General features: G+C 46.8%; 1 protein-coding gene across 1 annotated transcript; it reads right to left on the bottom strand.

The window, feature by feature from the left end:
* Positions 1 to 1202: 1202 nt before the first annotated feature.
* On the bottom strand, positions 1203 to 22630 carry PRRG2 (proline rich and Gla domain 2). The gene is made up of 7 exons (XM_035136250.2): positions 22347 to 22630; positions 16590 to 16703; positions 14299 to 14462; positions 7912 to 7957; positions 6209 to 6335; positions 4212 to 4355; positions 1203 to 2599 (listed from the first exon to the last, which is right to left on the bottom strand). Exons 2-7 carry the CDS (start codon positions 16693 to 16695, stop codon positions 2569 to 2571), a joined length of 618 nt encoding a protein of 205 aa, XP_034992141.1. The 5' UTR covers positions 16696 to 16703; positions 22347 to 22630; the 3' UTR covers positions 1203 to 2568.

Below are 22630 nucleotides of genomic sequence, written 5' to 3'. Positions count from 1 at the left end.
ATGATGGCCACCACCATGGATGTTGTGTTTCTTTCACCAGTCTTTACTGGAGAGATAGCTGAAAGCTGAAAGGGAAGGGCAGAATCTCAGCGGTAAACTTTGTATTGTGTTGTATTCAGAACACAGGTTCAGTTTGTTGCATCCTCAGTTAAATGGTCAAGTAGCACAAGACAGAGAAGAGCTGCTGCTAGTCAGAGTTGACAATAGGCTAGATGGAGCAACAGCCGAAGGCAGCGTCATGTGCCTAAATTTGGTACAAACTAGCCAAGAAATTGCAGCATAGTTGTGGCTCTTCTGTACTATTTGGAAACTTGGAACAAATACATCCTCAAGAGATTAAAACCTTGACATTTGGAATATGTGTCACTCAATATACCGGTACAGTACTAGACTACTAGTAAAGACTAAACACAGTATACTGCTTATCTCTATCCCTGTTTCACAGCTGTGGTTGGTGCTTCACCAGGGAGCAAGCCAAAGCACAGATTTGATGGAGTACTATGCTGTGTTTCCCCCCATTAAACACCCTTTCCCAAATCCTCACATTGGCAAAGAGTGCTGCAGTACCCCTAAGACCACCTGAAAATTGCTGATGGTCTTGGTGAGCTGCTTACTGATTTTTCCGCCCGTCGTAGCAATGATAATGCACTGTGCTAGATGCTGTATGATTTTGAATTGTATTTCTATTGCTACTTTTATGTTGCATTTTATTGCATTTCAATTTGCATTTCATAGAACAGTATAATAAATAAAAGACACACTAAGAACACAATTTTAAAGATCAGTACAGTATGTTTAATGCAGACCCAGGGTCCAAGAGATTTTGGCATCCGAGGTGAACCACAAAATTCCTCCCTCCCTCCCCAGGGAAGAAAGGGCAAGCGAAAGTCTATAACACAAACAAAGGGGGGGGGGTAAAGATCCACGTCAGGACCTGCTGGCTCTGTGGATCCTGCTGCCTGAGGCGGTTGCCTCACCTTGCCTCATGGGTGGAGTGGCCTTCTGCGGACCACCCGAATGAAGCTTGCAGACATGGGTGATCGAAGGAGTTCCCATTTGGGAACTCCTGTGCTAGAGTAATGTCTCAGCTGGCAAGTCCTGGGCAACCTGTTACCCTATGGCTAGTTTCTTCCCGAGAGCAAGTGAAACTTGCCTATGCCAAGCCCAGACCCAAGAGAGAGCTAATGAAGCAAGAAGGACAATGACAGAATAGTTCAAATTTTATTTTCTACAAATGCCACAATAAAAGATTCACAGATGGCTCAAGTTATTTTGGTACATTCTTGTCCACACAGCGGTGCTACCTTCTCTCACAGAAGTAGAAAGGTGTGTTACACTGTGCTCGGGCAAGCAAGCAACCCTTCAGGACATGTGAGTGGAAAAGGATGGATACGAGTTTAGCATATGGGCATGCAAACACCTTGTGCCCATTTTACTGGATAATCATCTTCCTTTCCTAGACATCCTGCACCACACAAATTTGTCTGACTACAGCTGCAGGCAATGCATGTAAACATAATTTGCTCCTCCTTACATCACCATAGAGGTGTATTTGCTTTCTACAGCTGATCTGTATATTCTCACCAACCTATGCCTCCCCTCCCCTTTTAAACACCCTTGCATCTGCCTCTAACCCACCTGCCCGCTGTATTTCTTCCTTGTTCCCTAATTTTCACACTTCTCTAAATATACCTGGGGGCCGGGGTGGAGGTGTTCAGCTTGCATTGCAAATGGGTCCCCCGCTCTCCTGCTTGAAGCCCTGGAAAGCAACTGCCAATCACAGCAGAAAATACTAGGTTAGAAAATACTGACCCGATACGGGGCAGCTTCCTGTGTGCCCCATGTCATTGTTAGATATGGACGGGATGTTCTCTAGATCAGGCATTGCTCCATGGAGGATGCAGGGGCAGAAGGCCGAGCTACCACTATTTGTACTGATGGAGAGACTTCATACCGCAAACCAACCACAAGGGCAGATGTTACACACTCCTCCTTCCCTTCTGCATCTTAATAGTGCTCTTGAACACACCCTAAAGACCCTAAGAGTTATTGTTCAACCACACACGATGAGAATTATTTTATCAGGCATGAAAACAAGCAGGTATCCCAACCACCCTCTGCCAAACTCTAGCACATGCAGGCCATGGCAGAATAAAGGAACAGCTATAACAAGGCTTGTTCACATGACGCAGGTGGTGGGCAGGAGAAAGGGATGTGTGTCAGAAACCTGTGCAAATGCTGGATTTGGAGCTGCAAAGTTGGTGATTCATTTTTATGCCAGAGTAGCAAAGAACAGTCGTATTATTCACATTTCAGATTCTTATTCCTCAAACAGCATAATGCAGTATTCTGTCTTGACACACACACACACACACACACACTTTCTCTCTGCACATAGTACACACATATATGCAATATACATAATTCAGTGGTCCACATATTTGTGCATGTGTGTCCATCCGTCCCTCAGGTGTACTGCAGGTGAATTCACAGTGTTTTTTCTGCAAATAAATTTGCGGGGAGGTGGGTACACTTTCTTCCAAGAGTGGTGATCTTGCTGTTGACAACTCATGTTGGTGGGGCAGTGTTGGTGCTATTCCTGGGGTGGGGAGTGGAGAAAAAGGAAAACAGAGTTTCTTAACAGTGAGCAAGAAGCCATACAATGACAGTAGTAGGCGATGCCAATTTGCTTAAAACATTCATGCAAGGTTGCATCATATATTCAGGACAAACCCACCCACCCCTTTTCTTTATTAATAACCAGGAAAACTGACCTCCCTCTCTTGGCCTAGTACACAAGAGATGGTTAGCCAGGCAAAAATTTCAGAGCAGTGACTGGCGAGTCTGTCAATTCCTGTTTTCTACTCCAATTCAGTTCTCCACATTTCCACATAACTTTATGATTTTGGTTTTTTTTTTTTAAAAAAAAACAAGTCATGAAAATAAAGCAGCATATTAGTGTGAATTTCTCCAAAAACACATCTTTGTGTGCAGTTTGTTTTTTACATACTCATTTTTGCAAAGCAGTATTCCCTTATAGGACGCATTATTTTTTTTGCAAGCTATTTTCATTAACGTATGCATTTTAATGCAGTGTTACCCCAGCATTTGCATTTTTGGACCCATTCCTTGGCTGGAGAACTGCATTGCAAAATTTGGAGGTGTGCAAATTTTGAAGCCTAGCTGCATTTTTGATTCATATATTATTTCAGAAAGTGTGAGCTGGGAAAATTCGCATATAAATACAAACTGAATGCCCAGCTGCCTGTGAGGCTACTTAGGAGGAGAGGGGAATACATGGAAAGTACTGCTTGGGTCAGGGCCGGGCTGGGTAGGGGCAGGAGGAAATGGACTGTTGCCTTCTGCGCTGCACTTTTACCAGTTCATGAACATATGCGCACGGCTGTTAAGTTGTTCACAGTAACAAAAAATATTCCAAAATAAAGATAAATTAAAAACAGCAGCATAGTCCTTGGGTTTTAGCTAAGCCCAGCCAGAGCCAACGGAGAAAGTTACATTTCGTGAAGCCGCTCCATGCTGCAGTAACTGCCTAGCATAGTAGCATTCTGTCAGTTGCCGTCATGTCACATTAGTTTCCCACCCTTCCTGCAAGGAGCTCAGGGCAGTGCGCATGGAGCGAGCCCATTTTTATCTTTACCGGGTAGTTTAATGTTGCTGCAAAGCTGCAACCCGAGATGTGGAATCTTCTGCTCTTCCTCTATGTGGTGTGGACAGACGGGTTTGTTTCCCACTGACCCAGCCCATTTGTGATCAGCGTTAGACCCAAATCCAATTCTCCAGCCATTTCCGCCAAACAAGCTGGAGGAGGGGCCATAGCTCGGTGGCAGAGCATCTGCTTGGAATGCAGAAGGTCCCACATTCAATCACTAGGGAGGGCTGGGAGAGAATCCCTGTCTGAAAATCCTGGAGAGCCACTACCGGTCAATGTAGACCAGCCTTTCTCAACCTTGGGTTCCCCCAGACGTTGTTGGACTACAACTCCCATCATCCCAGACCACTGGTCCTGCTAGCTAGGGGTGATGGGAGCTGTAGTCCGACAACCTCTGGGGACCTAAGGTTGAGAAAAGCTGGCGTAAACAGTTCTGAGCTAGACAGACCATTCCAGCTTTTTGTGTCTTGCACACTTGACACAAATTCTGGATGCAGCTTGGGCAAGAGGCTCGGGGTAAGATCTCAAAAAACTCTTGTACCTGTGGTAAGGTGGAGGAGGTGCATCATGCACACCTGAAGATTCCAGCGCTTGCTCATAGGATGGAAGTCCCGGTGCCGACTCTGGCTTTGGCTCCTCGCCAAAGGTGGCAAGGGGGACCGCAGGATACAGGTCGCTTTGAGCCCTGGTGAGAGGAGGAGATGAGTCTGAATGGTGAGAGCATGTCACAAAGCACTCCTATGGACTCTGGTTGCTTGCTGACAAGCTCAGTTATATCATCATAAATAACACACTGACTTCAGAAGGGCTTCTCATGTACTGCTTGGGAAACAAATATTTTCTTAAGCTCAATAATTACAGAAACAATGATCAAGGATGGGAATGGTGGACTGCCAGCCTTCCAGGTGATACTTGACTCCAACATCCATCAACCAATGGTTGTTGGTAATCAATCCTTAAAATGCCGCAACTACCAGCAGCTGAAGTATTTATTTTAATAATAATGAACTTCCTTGGAGAGAGCATTCCAGAGACGGGGAGCCACTGCAGAGAAGACCCATTCTTGTGTTGCCACCCTCCAGACCTCTCGAGGAGGAGGCACACAAAGGAGGGCCACAGAAGATGATCTCAGGGTCTGGGTAGGTCCATATGAAAAGAGGCGGTCCTTGAGGTATTGAGGTCCTGAGCTGTTTAAGGCTTTATAGGTCAAAAACAGCACTTTGAATTGGGCCCGGAAACTAATTAGTAGCCAGTGCAGTCAAAACAGGATCGGTGTAATATGCTCAAACCGTCTTGCAACCTGGCCGCTGAATTTATACCCCATCCTTCCCAAAGGAGCCTAGTGTGGCAGGGTAGGGTTGTGGTCTGGGAGGCCTCTGCTAGCTGTGAACAATACAAGTCTCTGCATCCTTGTGCAGGTAGTTTGCCTGACCTGCTTGTGATATTGACTTTGGGCTGTTGTTTGACCTTGGGCTCTAGACCTAGGCTGATCTTCTCCACTTGACCTTGGCTTGTTTGGATTCCACGGCATTTGCAATCTTGCCCTTGTTGGCGGATGTTTTGCTAAGAGGCTTATACAGTCATACCTTGGATCCCGAACACCTTGGTACTCAGACATTTTGGCTCCCGAACGCCGCAAACCCGGAAGTGGGTGTTCCGGTTTGTGAACGCTCTTTGGAACCCGTACATCCGACAGGGCTTCCGTGGCTTCCGATTGGCTGCAGGAGCTTCCTGCAGCCAATCAGAAGCCGCGCTTGGGTTTCTGAACATTTTGGAAGTCGAACGGACTTCCGGATAGGATTCCGTTCGACTTCCAAGTTACGACTTTACCTCCTGGAGCTGGGACCCTAATGTCGAGGGCACCCACCGGAGTGTGATCAACTGTGGGAGATCCACTCAAGGACTGTCAGGGACTGGCTGGCTGAAGAGGAGTGATGGGAGGCAGCAGCAGGGAACCCCCAAGGGAAACTCCAGAGAAGGAAGGGTTTGGTGGTGGGAAACTTAAGGAGAGGTCAAAGGGAGAAGATTGGGAGGAGGGGCTGGATGCTGAAGAGAGAACAGGGTTTGGGAGCAAAAAGAGCCTGTGGCAGGGAGCAGTTCAGACTCCGAGGCTGAAGCAGAAGAGGGGTGTGTGTGTCAAGAATCCAGGGAGTCTCCCTCTCTTGTTGCAACAAACTCCCCTCCACCATGGTCTCCAAGAACGCGCAGGATAATATGGAGAGCAGAACAGAGACTACGGGTACACAGACGCCGTTTGAGACTGCTTGGGAAACATCCAGGAGAGGAGGAGCCTTAGAAGGGGCAGAAGGCAGGGACCTTCGGATCTGGCAACTGCTCCACAGGGGCAAGACCTACTGGGAACTGTTGCTGATTTGTATGCTGTTTCCTTGGAGAGTTAACTTCCCTGACAATGGAGCCCTGCGTCGTTCATGCTGACCCTGACTAGGACCTCCTGGTGTTGAAAGCTGCCTGCAACTGCTTTTCATTCCCTTGCATGCCCCCCCCCCCAAGCACCTATCCTTGGACCCTGATCCGTACCTGGAACGGCTCCTCTGCTTACTCCGGTATTTGACACAATACATGCCCACAATCACAAACATGACTGCAGACACCAACGCTGCTACAAGGCCAGCCACCAGGCCAGCTACATCGACACCAGGTGTTCCTGTGGAAGCGGGAGAGATTGAGGGAAGGTTAGTAGCGATATCTGGTGTCTGCGTCCTGTTGTGGGCACTGCCACCCTGATTCAGAGGGGCTTCAGAGATATTAAAGTTGCCTTTTCTCTAGGAAGTACAATCTGCCCTCCCTTGCTTGTCAAGGAGCCGTGGGAAAACACAGAGGCAGAAGGTCATCCTTGGAATTCCTATTTTAGAAGGGACAACAACAGGAGATATTTCGACTGGGAATTTAATTCGAGTTCTGGGCAGGATCTTTGGCAGAGTGGACTGCGCAGATAAGAAGGAAAGGGGAAACACCTAGCAAAAGTGAACTATTGGTTTTTTTTCATACATGCAGAAGGAAGGAAAGGAATTTATTTTAGAAATGATTATTGCTGATTTATTGTGGATTGGATCATCACAAATTATCAAATCCACAATAAATCAGCAATAACCATTTCTAAAATAAATTCCTTGTACTCACTTATATAGATATTGCCAGTTCTTTTTTTTCTGGGGGTACGCATGCCCCTAAACATTTTGTGAATCTTTGTACTTTTGACCATTTACTGTATTTATATTTCCCCCGATTTGAACTATAGAATGGTGATTTTCTTGAGTCAAAATGAAAGTACCCCTAAACATTATTTTTAGGGGGTGGGGAAGGACTGGATATTGCAAATTGTAAAATATTGTACATGCAGGAATTGGCAGGTGGGAGAGCTGATGGTTAAGGATAAATAAGTTTTTTTTTTTAAAAAAAAGTATTGTAAAATAAGGTTAACTGTAAAGAACAGAATGTGAACTAGAAACAACTAAAAAAAATAAAGCAGCAACAAGAGGAAACCTTGGATGCATCGAGAACAGAGTATGGGAAACCAATTTTTGGAAAAAATGTATTAAATTTTCTTAATTTCTGGCTGATACGGTAAAATTTGGAAAATCAATAAAAATGATTTGGCAAAAAATAAATAAATTAAAGTTGCCTTTTCATGGAACAAATAGATGCTGGCCCTCCAGGCCTCTCTATCTGGCCCTTGGGACCTTCCCAGGCCACACACCTTTCCAGCCTTGCTTTACATCCTCAAGTGCCTTTTGCCTGGCTGGAATGTGGGCCTTCAATTCTTGTTGGCCTGGATAGAGGACAGAGAGCTGTGTGTAGAAGCTCGTCTGCTGCGCAAAAGTAGCTTTGGCTTTGTTTCCTGTCACTCCGCCTGTACAGCAGGCCAACTTATACAAACAGCTCTCTGGAGCCTGCGGGGATCATGAGAACATAAGTAGAATGTTGCTGGATCAGGCCAATGGCCCATCCCTTGCAGCATCCTGTTCTCACAGTGGCTGACCAGATCCCTGTGGGAAGCCTGCAAGCGGGACATGTGCACAGAGTTGGGTATCTTCCAACTCTGCAGTTCTAGGACTATGATTGCAAAGGAATGGGGTCAGCAGTGTGTGTGTGATGAGCCTCTGGGAAACTGAACAGGAGTTTGTTTCCTTCTGTCATCAGCTGACTCACAATGGGCAGTAAAGTATCAGGTAAGAGGGATGCCTGGGACTTCCCTGCTGCCATTTTCTACCCTTACTCACTTGCGCCTCCTTTCCCATTGTGTTCGTAGCTCTCCCAAAATTGTCTCTGCAAGAGAGAACAAAAAAAGGGGGGAGGTTAACATGGCATGATAGCAAATAACAGCCTCCCCGCCATTTTGAAATTAATGTCCCAAGTTCTGGTGGTGGTAACCACTGGGTGCTATCTGCACTCAGGGACGTCTCAAGCAGGTCGGGCGCCCTGGCACTGAGGCAGCTCCGACGCCCTCGCAGCGCGCCGCGCGGCTCCCCTGCCAGCCCGGTGCCCTGCGCCGCCGGGACTACACCTAGAGCCGGGCCTGTCTGCACTATACATTTAAAGCAATATCATGCCACTTTAAACATTCATGGCTTCTCCCCAAGGATCCTGGGAACTGTAGTTTGTTATGGGTGCTGAGCGTTTTTGGAAATGCCTATTCCCCTCACACAGCTACAACTCCCAGAGTGATTTTACAACCAGTTCCTCTTCCCAGGCAATTCTGGGAAGTGTAGCTGCGGGAGAGGCTGTTTTTTGCCCTGGTGAGTCCCTTCTTGGTGGGCTGCTGGCTCCTTACCTGGCAAGGCCAGGTGCAGGTCACAAACGCGTACTTATTTTTGAAAGTGTTGTTTTGCACGAAGCTGGTAAATTGGAAAACATGCCTTCATGACTCAATAAATAAAGGGCCATTTTGCCCATTGTGAAACATGCTTGACACTTTGGCTTTGGGTATAGTTCACTATTTCACCGTTCCACTGCAAAATGAATCCACCCCCTTACAGGTGTATGCACACTTACAGGTAAGCAAATACTCGTGCACACGCCAACAACAGACCTCAGGTTTCCATAATGCACAGAGTGAATACACTCCACCAGTCACTGCCTGCTAAAGTTAAAGGTAAAGGGACCCCTGACCGTTAGGTCCAGTCGCGGACGACTCTGGGGCTGTGGCGCTCTTCTTGCTTTACTGGCTGAGGGAGCCGGCGTACAGCTTCCAGGTCATGTGGCCAGCATGACTAAGCCGCTTCTGGCAAACCAGAGCAGCGCATGGAAACACCATTTACCTTCCTGCAGGAGCGGTACCTATTTATCTACTTGCACTTTGTGCTTTTGAACTGCTAGGTTGGCAGGAGCAGGGACCGAGTAACGGGAGCTCACCCTGTCGCAGGGATTCAAACCGCCGACCTTCTGATCGGCAAGCCCTAGGCTCTGTGGCTTAACCCACAGCGCCACCCGCATCCCCACTGCCTGCTAGTCAAGGTTTAAATGGAACCGGCTTAGGTGTGGACTGAAGCACACACAGAAAAATGGCATCTGTGCCACCCACATGTGCAATGACACCCTGGTGCGTACACAGCCTAAGACTGCTTCTCCAGCAATGCTGCCTTATTTCCTCACTTGTCATTTGCAAGACGCACTCTAGAGGGCATCAGTCTATCGCAAAAGAAAGTCCTTTAAAAAAGGCAGGAGAGAGGACAACCTCATATCCCTAGGAGTCAGGAAATCGGCTAACAAAAGTTCCTTTTGCACTAAATTAATCCTTGCCACAGGACTCTTGGCATTCTTGACTGCAAACAACAGGCTAACTTAACCCCAGTCCACAGAAGTCAACTCTCCGTAGATCTGTTTAGCTCAGGCATCCCCAAACTTCGGCCCTCCAGATGTTTTGGACTACAATTCCCATCTTCCCCGGCCGCTGGTCCTGTTAGCTAGGAAATGGATCATGGGAGTTGTAGGCCAAAACATCTGGAGGGCCGCAGTTTGGGGATGCCTGGTTTAGCTGAAGGAACCGTAAATCTTTTAAACTGTGTATCTATCCCTATGCGACAAGTTACTGTTAACGCAAAAGGCGTTGCCTCTTTCTCTCCTCTGAGTCAGGAGCTGAAACTAGTCCAGATTCTGATCTGGCTGCAGGCACGCAAGAAACTGTGCCATGCAATCCTACGGACATGCAAAACTGCACAGCCCAAACCTCTGCTTGCAATTACTTGGGAGATTTGTCATATTAGTATGGGATAGGGTAACTGGCAGCTGTGTCCAAAATCTTGGAGAATAATTAAAGCAGGAACAGCTTCTCCTGCCAAGGAGAAGTGTTGGGGAAAGTGGCACCTCCTGGCATTCACCCTTCTGTATAATTCAATGCTGATGTTGCCAACGTGTTGCCCCGTGGGTGCAATGCCACATCCGGAGCCCACAAACCCCCTGAACCTCCCCGCCGCTCACTGTCCCCTTCACTGTGAGGTGGTAAAGATAGTACTTTCCAAGAAGGGGGTGGAAAGTACCGTAGCTGAGAGCTGGAGGAGGAAGTTCGAAGAACAACACTTTCCCACTTCCTCTTTCAGTGCTATAGCTACACTTTTCAAGATCCAGGTAGGCAACGGAATGACCAACAAGGGTGGGAAGGAAAGGGAAATTAGCTGGGGGACTTGGACAGGGGGAGGAAAACGGAAATACCAGGAGGAAGAAAGTCGGGTGCCGCAAACAAATGCACTCTTCAAAACATCAGAGCAAACAGCAACTATTCCATAAATGGCAAGTGCAGAAAGGCCCAATATTTCAAAATGGTGAGCAATTACAACCCCTGAGCCATAGCTGCCAAGTTATCTCTTTTTTAAAGGGATTTTCCCTTATGCTGAATAGGCTTCCTCGCGAGAAAGGGGAAAACTTGGCAGCTATGCCCTGAGCACACCCATTTTTTAAAAAAGCAAAGGAGGGGGAATCATGAAAGAGCTTACATATCCCCAGCATTGTATGGGAAGTGGTGTTAAAACGGACCAGTTTATTGTGGCATGAGCTTTGGTGGCAGACAAACATATACAGGTTTTTAAGGGGGGGGGGGAGACATAGACAGTAGAGGCAATTGGTAATGAAATGCAGAAGGTGCAGACTGTGACAATTCAATTAAAGCTGAAATATAAGCGAAACCAGTTCAGCCGCCATTTACAACAGCAGTAATTGTCGATTAACACAATCAGCTTAGCATTGCTCAGCTAATTAGCACCTGCAGCGGGACAGGAAACCACCGCCTCAATTGCTGCAACAGACTCGCCCCTCTAGGGCTGTTTAGGTCTTCCACTATCAAGGGCGAATACAGCGATAACTAACCTCTTGACTAAAGTAAAGGAAGGTTACACGTATTTGCGGTTCTTCTGGTTTTTAAACTACAAACAATTCACCTTGGGCTACAAGAGTTCTGAATCACGATTACCATGAAGTAGTACTCTGCATTTAAGGACGTGTTGGTGTGAAATAAAGATGTAAGATGTCAATAAACATGAATACTACAAAGACAACAACACAGCGCTTCCTCGAGATAATGCTAGCTGGCACAAAGATAAGGCGCAAATAAGCCAGTTCTATTGTCTGTGTCTATGCCCTGGCAGCACCAGCAAAAAACAACCGGGGGGGGGGGGAGCTCCTTGCCCCTTGAAGAAGTGCACGAGGGTGCAACGTTATCTTTATAAATAGCAGTTTCCCCAATTAATTCTGGTCCTGCAAATGCTTCCCCACAGAAAACTAGAAAACAAATTCTAAGTATTAACTGAGCCAGTTCAAGAGCTGGCGACCTGCCATTGTGGTTTGTGTTGGAACATTCATACATTCAATTCAGTATTTGGGAATTTAAGGGGACTGGTGCAAGGAAGGACTGGGAACCTGTGGCCCTCCAGATGTTGTCGGATTGCAGCTCTCATCAGCCGCAGCCGGCATGACCAATGGTCAGGGATCATCGCAAATGCAGCCCAATGTCTGGAGCAGGCACCCCCAAACTTCGGCCCCCCAGATGTTTTGGACTAGTTTGGGGGTGCCTGGTCTGGAGGATCACAAGTTCCTCATCCCCGGACTAAAGGGATGCACTTACTAGAGAAATGCTCTCAACCAATGAGAGCAGAGGGAATAAGTTTGGGGAAACGGGCGGCTGGTGCCTATTTAGGACTGGTGGGTCCGAAGGCAGGGAGGACAACTCTAGGTGGCGCTAGAGCCATTGAGAGCCAACTAGTGCTCATTTTTGTCATCCTCCTACTCCCTGCCGAGCTGTGCAAGGGAAACACTGAGATGATGGAGGAGGAAACTGACAGCCAGGGCCAGCCCCTGGCCTGGTTGCAAGCAGGCGGGCAGGCAGGGGTGGGCATCTAATCTGAGGGCTGGATGGGGTTGGCAATGGAGCAGTCTCCATTGTGGGGGAACACAGGGCTGAGGAAAGGAGAAGGATCTCCTGGTGTGGATGGCAAAGAAGGGGATGAAAGGCCTTAGATACAGGAGAGAGTGTATTTAGAGAGAAGGGAGAAATAATATTGGGCAGTTTCTGCCGAGAATCTACTTTGGTTTCTCTTGCGTTTAGTTACATGGAAATGTTGGAAACTACATAGCCTGTCAAGATAGGAAAAGACACAATATCTAAATAGGAGGAGATATCCCAGAAACCACATAAACACACACACACCAGCTTGAATCACCTTCACAGTTCAGAATAGGGCGGTGCTTACACTGACCTCACACACTGATTTCCCAATTTAATGTAGCCCTTCTCCCTCTCCCCCAGGAAACTGAGATGCAAACGAGCCCCAGCCTACTCACAGATTTATTTCAGCCAGCCATCTCTGGCTGCTGCTGGTTTCACTCCTTGCCTGCCCTGAACCACCAGAGATGCCCGGACATAGCTCTGTAATAGGAGGCCTGAGGCCTGTTTGCTCTTTTACTATGCTAGGAATCTACCTGCTCCAAATTCCCTAGACGAGTCCTGGCACGGAGCGCTGTAGTTAATGACAAACGATGTTCCCTGGATTTCCTTGGCTCTGAAGCACCAGGGCGTTATTGCCGTCTAAGGGAAGCATGGAATCGTGGCCCCTCTTGCTGTACAAACACTGCACAAACACTGAATGCAACACAGAATCACAACTTTCCCCATCCTCAGTTTACATCAATCACAATTTCAGTTTCCAAATGTACAGCAGGCAGGTAAAAGCATGACTCAGAGCTGCTTTTTGTCTGCTTTTGTCTTCCGCCCTTTCAGTTTTCAACTTCATAAATCTAGGTGCACAGAGGAAGGCAGGAAATAATATTTTAAATGTGCAGTGCAGTGAGTGTGGTCTTTTTTTAAATATAAAATGTTGGGCCTAGAATAGGGGGGGGCGGGCAGAATTGGTCTGCCCCCAATATTAAACGCCTTCCTAGAGAACCTAGCAATTAGGCTTTATCCCCACCACCATGTCTGTATAAACAACATCCCTCTTGCTATGAACTTATTTAATCTCTTCTTGGAAAATACGGTAGGAGGTCCTGGTTTTCGAATGCTCTCTCTCCCCCCCTCCGCAACCCAGTCCACTACTTTAAAGGTAAAGGGTAAAGGGGCCCCTGACCATCAGCTCCAGTCGTGTCCGACTCTGGGGTTGCGGCGCTCATCTCGCTCTATAGGCCGAGGGAGCCAGCGTTTGTCCGCAGACAGCTTCTGGGTCATGTGGCCAGCATGACAAAGCCATTTCTGGCGAACCAGAGCAGCGCACGGAAACGCTGTTTACCTTCCCGCCGGAGCGGCCCCTATTTATCTACTTGCACTTTGATGTGCTTTCGAACTGCTAGGTGGGCAGGAGAATTGGGCTACTTTAGTAAGCCTTTAAGTTTGCTGTACGATGGCAGACAACTACTGTATTTTGATTTGCTTTTTCTTTGCTAACCACATCCCTGACATTATAGCCATTTGGCAGGTTGCTAGAAAGGGTATCAAATTAAAACCCCAGTTTTTCTCTAGTCACCCTGGTGTTAGGTTTCTATTCCTCACACTGTGCAGGTCACATGCCTGTGTTATGCATTCCAGCAAAGACTGTTGGAATCACGGGAGCGGATGTTTTGCTGTATTCTGTTTCTGTTTGTTTCTTTTTTCTTCAGACTTCTCTCAGCGAGAGAAGACATGTTTTCTTTTGTCCTGCCTTACGCTTAATGAAGTAGCTTTTAGTACACAACCTCAGCCTGGCTCCGTCTGCATTTTATCTCTGCTGGACTCTGAATATGTGCTTAGTGTCTCCAAGACATGGTCATAATAAATCGTCAGGAAGGGCTGTCAGAACTCCCTAGAGTTGAACGCTGATGGGAGAAGATGGGTTGGATTTGTGTTCCTGCTTTATGCCTGGGGATTGTTCTTGCCCCCGGCTGACCCGACACCTGGTGCAGTCATGACGACAAGTTGCTATGTAGTAGACAGGTGTTGCTAGGTTCTCCTTTCACTCAGCAGGTACAATCAGACAGCAGCATCAGATTCTAATTTGGCATTTATCCCTGTTGGCCCTGAATCATTTCCCCCTCTATAATTCTGGGTGTGGTTTTTGCGACTACCTGGAAGGGGCAGCAGAACACAGTTTCAAAATCTCTATACTAGATGCTATGCTGCTCCCAAGCCCAAGGCTTTCCCCATACTCAGCTGTTTTGAAGTCGTCCTCAAATACTTCGCGGGCTTCTTCGTAGTTGCAAACTTCCTCTATGCATTCACGCTGCAAGTTGCCTGGAGTGATCAGCTCAAAATCCCAGTGGTTATAAAGAGGCTTACGACCCAGGAATCGATGTGCAGTAGAGTCATCCAGGAACGCTGAGAATAGAAACCATAAAATATTATCCCAGAGTTTAGAGAAGGCAAGATGTCCTAGGACCAAAGTCATTTGTTCTCTCAAAGAAAGGGGAGTTGAGATCTCAGTGGCCATTGGGGGTGCTGCAATCTCGCACTCACACCCCAATTTTGCGTAGTAAAAAGTTGGACGGTATGGGAGACTCACATTCCCCTCTGCAGTTCCCAGAGTGGTTTAACAGTCAATCCCTCTTCCCAGGGAACTCTGGGAGGGGGAACTAGGGTCTCCTAACAATTCTCAGCACCCTTAGCAAACACCAGCTCCCAGTATTCTTGGATGTGTCACGCTGAAGTCCTCAGTTATTTTCAGATACATCAGCCTTTGCCAACATGGTGCCCTCCAGATGTTTTTGACGACAACTCCCACCAACCCCAGCCAGTTAGCATACACTTTCCACCCTCTAGGGGAGGTTGCATATGAAGAGGACTGAGAACTGCAGCATTTTTTTTTGCAGGTAAAGCAGAGGCTTCTGGGAGCTCCGGAAAGGCCTGGGAGTCGACAGCTGCACCCATCAGGTCCTTCTCCTTTCTTCAAATATCACTGCTTGCTTTGATGCTTTCCCAACCTTTCCAGGTGAGCTGTTTTAAACACTTTGCATGAGGCATTGCTGATTTTTTTGTTGCTCACAGTCACATGCCTTCACTTCCTGGTTGAATGAACCTCCAAACATTTCGTTAGAACTCAAAAGCTTATTGCACACAGTTTGAGGAAATGAGATGTTCCCCCCTCCCCAAATATATTGTAATCATTGGAAAATGTGGAATGTGGTTCTGCAAGGGTCCAATGCACTCGTTGGCTATTTCCTTGCTGTGACGTCTGTGTTTAGGAATGAGAGGGGCAGTGCGGGGAGCTTGTGCTTCTCATTGCTACAACAGCCAGTGGGGCAAACCTCTCATCGGTTGAACCTGGATTTCTTAAAGACAGTAAGAGAGCTAGTGGTGGTGTGCCGTGATTAAAAGTGCTGGAGAAAGGGGTTCAAATCCTCACTCAGCCATGAAGCTCAGTGCAGAAAGCCTAATCATAGAGTTTCTGGGGTGGGGAGACATGGGTGGCTGGGATGAGAAGATCCTTGCATGATATCCTAGCTGCCAGGTAAAGGTAAAGGGACCCCTGACCATTAGGTCCAGTCGTGACCGACTCTGGGGTTGCAGCACTCATCTCGCTTTATTGGCTGAGGGAGCTGACGTTTGTCTGCAGACAGCTTCATGTAGCCAGCATGACAAAGCCGCTTCTGGCGAACCAGAGCAGCACACGGAAACGCCATTTACCTTCCCACCAGAGCGGTACCTATTTATCTACTTGCACTTTGACGTGCTTTCAAACTGCTAGGTTGGCAGGAGCAAGGACTGAGCAACGGGAGCTCACCCTGTCGTGGGGATTTGAACCGCCAACCTTCTTATCGGCAAGCCCTAGGCTCTGTGGTTTAACCCACAGCGCCACCTGCGCCTTAGCTGCCAGGAGGAAGGTACAAATGTCAACAAAGAAGGCTTCTTTAGGGGGGACCCATTCTACTTTGCAGCTCTTATGTAGGCATTTTCCTCACTTCAAATAACCTTATAAAGTCACCTGTGACCTCCAGGCTCTTTGTTCCTTTAGACTGCGTATGCACAACATTTTCTTTTACAATCAGTGAAAAGCAAGTTCTTGGTTTTTTGTTGTTTTTGTTTGCACCTAGTCCACACACACAATCCCTGTTGCATCTTTGCAACCTTCCTAGGGTTGCCAGACTCAATAGTGGCCAGGACTTCTGTGCCTTTAATTGCCCTGCCCTCTTTTGAGGCTGGAAACCTTGAAGAGAAACCAGCAGACCCTTTGCTTGGAAATTAAAGAAAGGGTCAGCTGGTTTCTCTTTAAGGTTTCCAGACTCAAAAGAGGACAGGGCAATTAAAGGCACAGAAGTCCTGTCCTCTATTGAGTCTGGCAACCAACCCTATTTGCCCCTGAAATGTGCTTCTCGACAAAGTGGCTTCATCATTCCCAGAATAAAAGCAGATGGATTCTGCGTTGTCCCAGTGTGGTTCCTTTTGAAAACAGATGCAGGCAGCGCTGGCAAGGGTGTGTGGGTGTGCGTACCCCAACCCTCCACTTACCTTGATCCTCTAGAGTTTGCTGGTGTTCCAGCTGCTTGTGGAGCGAAATGGCAAGGCCGGGGCTGAGGGCTTGGAACAGCAAAAGAAGGCATGGAGGAATCCACATGACGGGCCCTGAAAGGAGAACATGAGACAGTGCCAAAGATCTGGGTTCAAGAGAGTCCTCCAATATATATTCTGGGATAACACCACCTGTTCGCATGATACAGTAGCTTTCTTATCATCTATCCGCCAGCCTTCACTTACAAAAAAACAACAGCACGGGCCTGAGACACAACACACTGCTGGTTTTATACAACTGGTTCCTCCCCACAGAGAAAACAGTTGCTGCTCTACTGTCTGATAACACGGGGACAACTGCTGGGAACTTGATAAGAGCCCAGTGCAACAAGAAAGCTGGAGAGACAGAGTCGCTCCAGCAATTAGGCAGGGCGAAGCAACTGCCTCGGGCAGCTGATTTTGGGGTGTCCTGGAAAGGCAGCAAGCTGTTAGTAAATTGATTCATTATTGTTGTTTTTACTGCTGGGGAGTGAGGGAGGGAAGGTGGGATTTTTCTACCACTGGTACCAAAATATCTGGCCTTGGGTACTGTCTACTTTGACAAAGAGTTCCTTCTTCACCTCAGGCAGCTAAATATCTCGAGCCAGGCCTGTGGAGAGGGAATCTGCCAGGTGTTTAAAAAAGCATTACCAACGAGGAGCCTGACCAGGTAATTGGTTTTATTTTTTAATCATTTTCCATTTTAAATTGGATTCCCAACTGGGTCTGGCTTACTCCCGGTTCCTGTTAACAGAAGTCTGATCTGTAGAAATCAGCAGGCGAAGCATTTCATAGCATGGTGCTAAACATTAATACCTGCTAATTGCCGCAGATGAAACTGCAGTTAAAAGAAAGCTTACCAGGGGCAGGTTCAGAAGCCGGGAGTTGTAAATGTGCTGGGATACAGAAATCTATTTATTTACTTCTCATTACTTTTCTATCCTGCCTTTTCTCCAGGTAGCTCAAGGCTCTTTCTCCATTTTATCCTCACAAACAACTCATTTTATCCTCACAACAACACCCACACATGGCTTCCTCCACAGAATCCTGGGAGCCTTAGTTTAACGGTGCTGGGAACTGCAGCCCTGTTGATGGATCTAAGCCCAAGTCCGGATCTCAGGAGCAATGGAGCCCCAACACAAAGAGGCAAAATGCCAGGCAGGATACAACAAGGTTTATTTGTTTAGCGTATGCCAAGCAAAGGTGTAGCGCAATAAGCTCGCAATCTATACACACACTGGTGGGAGCATGATCCTTTTATACAGTCACAACAAGCACCATCTGATTTCCCCAAAAGCACGTGATTTCTAGGGAAATGAAACTTACAGAAAACTTACAGGAATTCGAAACTACACTGTATATTCCTGCGTATAAGACTACTTTTTAACCCAGGAAAATATTCTCAAAAGTCGGGGGTCGTCTTGTACGCCGGGTCGTATTTCTTATACAGCGAGTATATCCCAAACTCTATATTTTAACTGGAAAAGTTGGGGGTCGTCTTATACGCCCAGTAGTCTTATACACCGGAATATATGGGTAATTAACAAAAAACCAAACTTAAGCACATACATTCCAGCATTTCAAACTGCCGTCCTCCCTATTCCTCTGCCTGTACCTGAATGCCTAACTGGTACACCCTTCTTTGTTCTCAAGTAGAAGTGACAGCAACAGGGGAAAAAATGCTTAGATACATCAAATGGCACACTGTTTGATAAAGGAATACTGTAATTGAACTGTACTATATAAGACTGATATATGATACGGACAAAGCTTCAGTGTGGCATCTTGGAGGTGTCTGTTTTGACAAACAATAAACAATGAGATTATTGAGCTTCAAATACATGACTACAGTGGTACCTCGGTTTATGAACACAATTGGTTCCGGAAGTCTGTTCATAAACTGAAGCGTTCATAAACTGAAGCGAACTTTCCCATTGAAAGTAATGGAAAGTGGATTAATCCGTTCCAGACGGGTCCGCGGAGTACTTAAACTGAAGCGTTCATAAACTGAAGCATGGGTGTAATTGGTTCCGGAAGTCTGTTCATAAACTGAAGCGTTCATAAACTGAAGCGAACTTTCCCATTGAAAGTAATGGAAAATGAATTAATCCGTTCCAGATGGGTCCGTGGTGTTCATAAACCAAAAATTCATAAACCGAGGTGTTCATAAACCGAGGTTCCACTGTATATAATAGCAAGGCTTTTCATATGCACAAAGATGGAAAGACTTATGCTTAAAATCAGGCACCCCCAAACTTCGGCCCTCCAGATGTTTTGGACTACAATTCCCATCATCCCTGACCACTGGGTCCTGTTAGCTAGGGATCATGGGAGTTGTAGGCCAAAACATCTTGAGGGCCGCAGTTTGGGGATGCCTGCTTAAAATATTGGACAGGAAATAATTATATTGTACAGAATTCTTGAATACCGCTCTGTGTCACACACGGTCCTTCACTGTGAGGGATAAACTACAATTCCCAGATTTGGGGGGAGGAAGCCATGTGCTTTAAATGGAGAATGTCTGAGGTAATTTAGGCTGAGAGATGATTGTTATGTATTAGTGTATAGAGTTTTCCCTCAGGTCCTTGACAGTTGTTTTAGGAGGGAACTTTGAATTATGTTTGATACATTGTTTGAGCCAGCCTCTATAAAAGCAGGCCAGCTCGGCAATGCAGTTCAGTTCTGTTCTGACTCAAATAAAGAGCTGTTGGAGAATCACTGTGTCGTCTGCTGCTTACCCACAACTTAACAATGATGACTGAACTAAAATCACCCAGTGAGCATCATGGCTGAGTGGGGATTTGAACTCGGATCTCCGAGGTCCTGGTCCAAGACGTGAACCACTGCACCACACTGGTTTTCCCTCTGAGGGCATTTACAACCTGTACTATAGTGTGAACCTAAGCATGTTCACTCAGAAGTAAGTCCTGTAATGTCAATGCCTGCTTGCTTCTGTTTACTCAGAAGTAACTCCTCCAAAGCCTGAGTTGAACAGAATTTGCTCCCAAGTCTGTGTGCATAGGATTTGCAGCCTTAGGTGGATGGGAGGAGTCAACAACTTCAAATAAGGCCATGTTCACATCGTAAGTTCAAAGCGCTATAAATTCAAAGCAATTTAAACAATTATGGCTTCCCTGCAAATAATTATGGGAGTTATAGTTTGTTAAGGGTGCTAACAGTTGTTAGGGGGTCCTGATTCCATTCCTGGTGCTACATTTCCCAGAGGTCCCTCTTCATGGGAAACACTGCAAAATAGTATTTCTGGGAAAGGAAATAGGGGTTTCCTAACAACAGTGACCAAACTGCGGGAGGCAGTGGAAGACAGAAGTGCCTGGCGTGCTATGGTCCATGGGGTCACGAAGAGTCGGACACGACTAAACAACAACAACAACAGTGGAACTGACCAGCAAAACAACACAGGAGGCATGATAATTACACTCCTTAGGAGGAATCCGAAACCAGAGTGTGTAACAAAACAACAGCCCTATTGCCACTCTCCCCTCCTGCCTTTCCATTCTTAAAGAGAAGTCCTTAAGGGAACAGGGCAGAACTGTTACTCAGCCGTTTTCAGAAATGCACCACTTGAAATGGCACGAGCTTGGCTTCCTGCTCCTAGATTTATCAAGCAAGTTAATCATTCGCTGCCTGAGTTTGTGCATATTTCCTCCAAAGGTCATTCCACTGCGCCCTGCAAGGCTTGCTCCTCCGGGCTGGCAGAAAGGCACTCTCTGTCATGCCAGGCTCTGCACGATCCAAGAGGTGTGTCCTCCCAGGATCCTTTGCAAAGTCACAGATAAGTGTTGTAAAGTAATTATCAGACTGCACACAGCTTTGTTTTTTAAGTCTTTAAAAATAATTACTGCCCTAATGATGGCTTGGGAAGCCTTTAAGAAGGGACTGACCCCGGACTTAACCTCCAAACAAGAGCGCTTAGGATTTCAGAAGTGCTTAGGATTTTTAGAAATTATTTGCAGCATAATCAAAAGTGAAAGAAAACCAATCGCTTCCCCTTGCTGCCCAACAAGGAACTGTTGATATAGTCCCAACGGTTTACATCAGACAGAATCGAGCGTCAGCAAATAACATTCCTGTTAACAAATTTCCGCGCTGTAGTTTTAGGAGGTGTTTGCTAAGGGGCCACGTGTAAAATAATACTTAACATTCATATAGTCATTTCAGACAGTCAGAGCACTTCACATAACATCATCTCCTAATCCTGACAACAACCCTGTAAGGTAGGCGAGTATTATTATCATTCCTATATTGCTCAGGTTGCCAACTTTTACCATTTAAAAAATAAATAAATCTGTGGGGCTGTGAGGATGAGTCCTCTAGGTTATAGAGTTTCTGTTCCAAAAAGCAGAGACGTAGATTAATAACCACTGTGGTCACATCCACACCACACATTTAAAGCACATTTCTACCACTTTCAGTGTCACGGTATCGCCCCCAAAAGATCCTGGGTTTAATCACCACAGCACTACAATTCCCAGCACCCTCAACAAACTACGGTTCCCGGGATTCATAACTGTTAAAATGGTGTAAGAGTGCTTTCAAGGTATGGCATGGATGTGTGATCATAGAGAATACAATCCCAAGTAGGGATGGCTGACCTGTGACCTCCTGCCCTCCCTGACTATTGGACCCTAGGTGGGGTTGATGGGGGTTTCAAAAGGTGTCTGGAAAGCCACAGGTAAGCAGCCCTGATAGTCTCCCCAGGGAGACTATAACTTCCTTTCAGACAAACCAAGTTAGGCTGCAGTCCCATGCACATATTTCTGGAAGTATGCTCCTTTGAAAACAACGGGGCTCACATCTGATTAGACATGCAGCGGGTGGCGCTGTGGGTTAAACCACAGAACCTAGGGCTTGCCGATCAGAAGGTCGGCGGTTCGAATCCCCACAACGGGGTGAGCTCCCGTTGCTCGGTCCCAGCTCCTGCCCACCTAGCAGTTTGAAAGCACGTCAAAGTGCAAGTAGATAAATAGGTACCGCTAGAGCGGGAAGGTAAACGGCATTTCCGTGTGCTGCTCTGGTTTGCCAGAAGCGGCTTTGTCATGCTGGCCACATGACCTGGAAGCTGTACGCTGGTTCCCTCGGCCAATAACGTGAAATGAGCGCCACAACCCCAGAGTCGGTCACGACTGGACCTAGTGGTCAGGGGTCCCTTTACCTTTTTTTGTGTGCTGTTAGAGCAGAGTTTCCCAAACGCGGGTCTCCAGCTGTTTTTGGACTACAACTCCCATCATCCCTAGCCAGTAGTGGTCAGGGACGATAGGAATTGTAGTCCAAAAGCAGCTGGGGACCAAAGTTCGGGAAACCCTGTTTCGGAGCAACATAAGACTAAAAAGATTCAGCATCCTGTTTATTGAAGCATTCTGATTATCCATTCTGATTATTCTTTCAAGTCTGGAATAATTTGTATGGAGTCTTCATCCAATCATTATTACGGGCTGATGCTGAATTTACCTTTGTCTAGCTCTAAGCACTGAACCTCCGGCTTCTGATCAGAAGAGCTACAGAAATGTGAAAACTCTCTAAAAGTTATTTTCCTGTTTCAGGTCCAGGTCCAGGAAGACATAGCAATTCCTTGGACCATAAAGGCACAGAACAAAAACCAAAACAAATCACAACCCGTTTGGAAAGCAAAGCATCTGTTTTTCCTTTTCTTTTTTAAGCCAGCTTGGTTTCCAAGCTGCCTGCATGCTGCCAACTCACCTGTGCGGAAATCGCAGGTGGAAAACAGGTATGCCGATGACCTGGATGGAAGCACCTGGCTGTTCCCAAAGAGCCCCTGGTTCTCCTCTCCCGCAGTAGAAAGTCAGGCGGGAATAACTGCAATAACCCCAGTGTCAACGGTTAGAGGGGAAGGGAAGAAATGACATATATCCTCAGTCCATGGCAGTCCAGTGCAAAGGAAAAACTCTCCGGAACAAAGCTGAGGTCTCCTGGAGAGAATCAAGAGCTGCCGGAGAGCTCCAGGTGAATGTGGGTGGGTCCAA

Source organism: Zootoca vivipara, chromosome 13, assembly GCF_963506605.1.
Source record: "Zootoca vivipara chromosome 13, rZooViv1.1, whole genome shotgun sequence".
In the NCBI taxonomy this organism is placed as follows: domain Eukaryota; kingdom Metazoa; phylum Chordata; class Lepidosauria; order Squamata; family Lacertidae; genus Zootoca; species Zootoca vivipara.
Note: the sequence above shows the minus strand (reverse complement) of the source record. Positions and strands in the feature narration are given on the sequence as shown.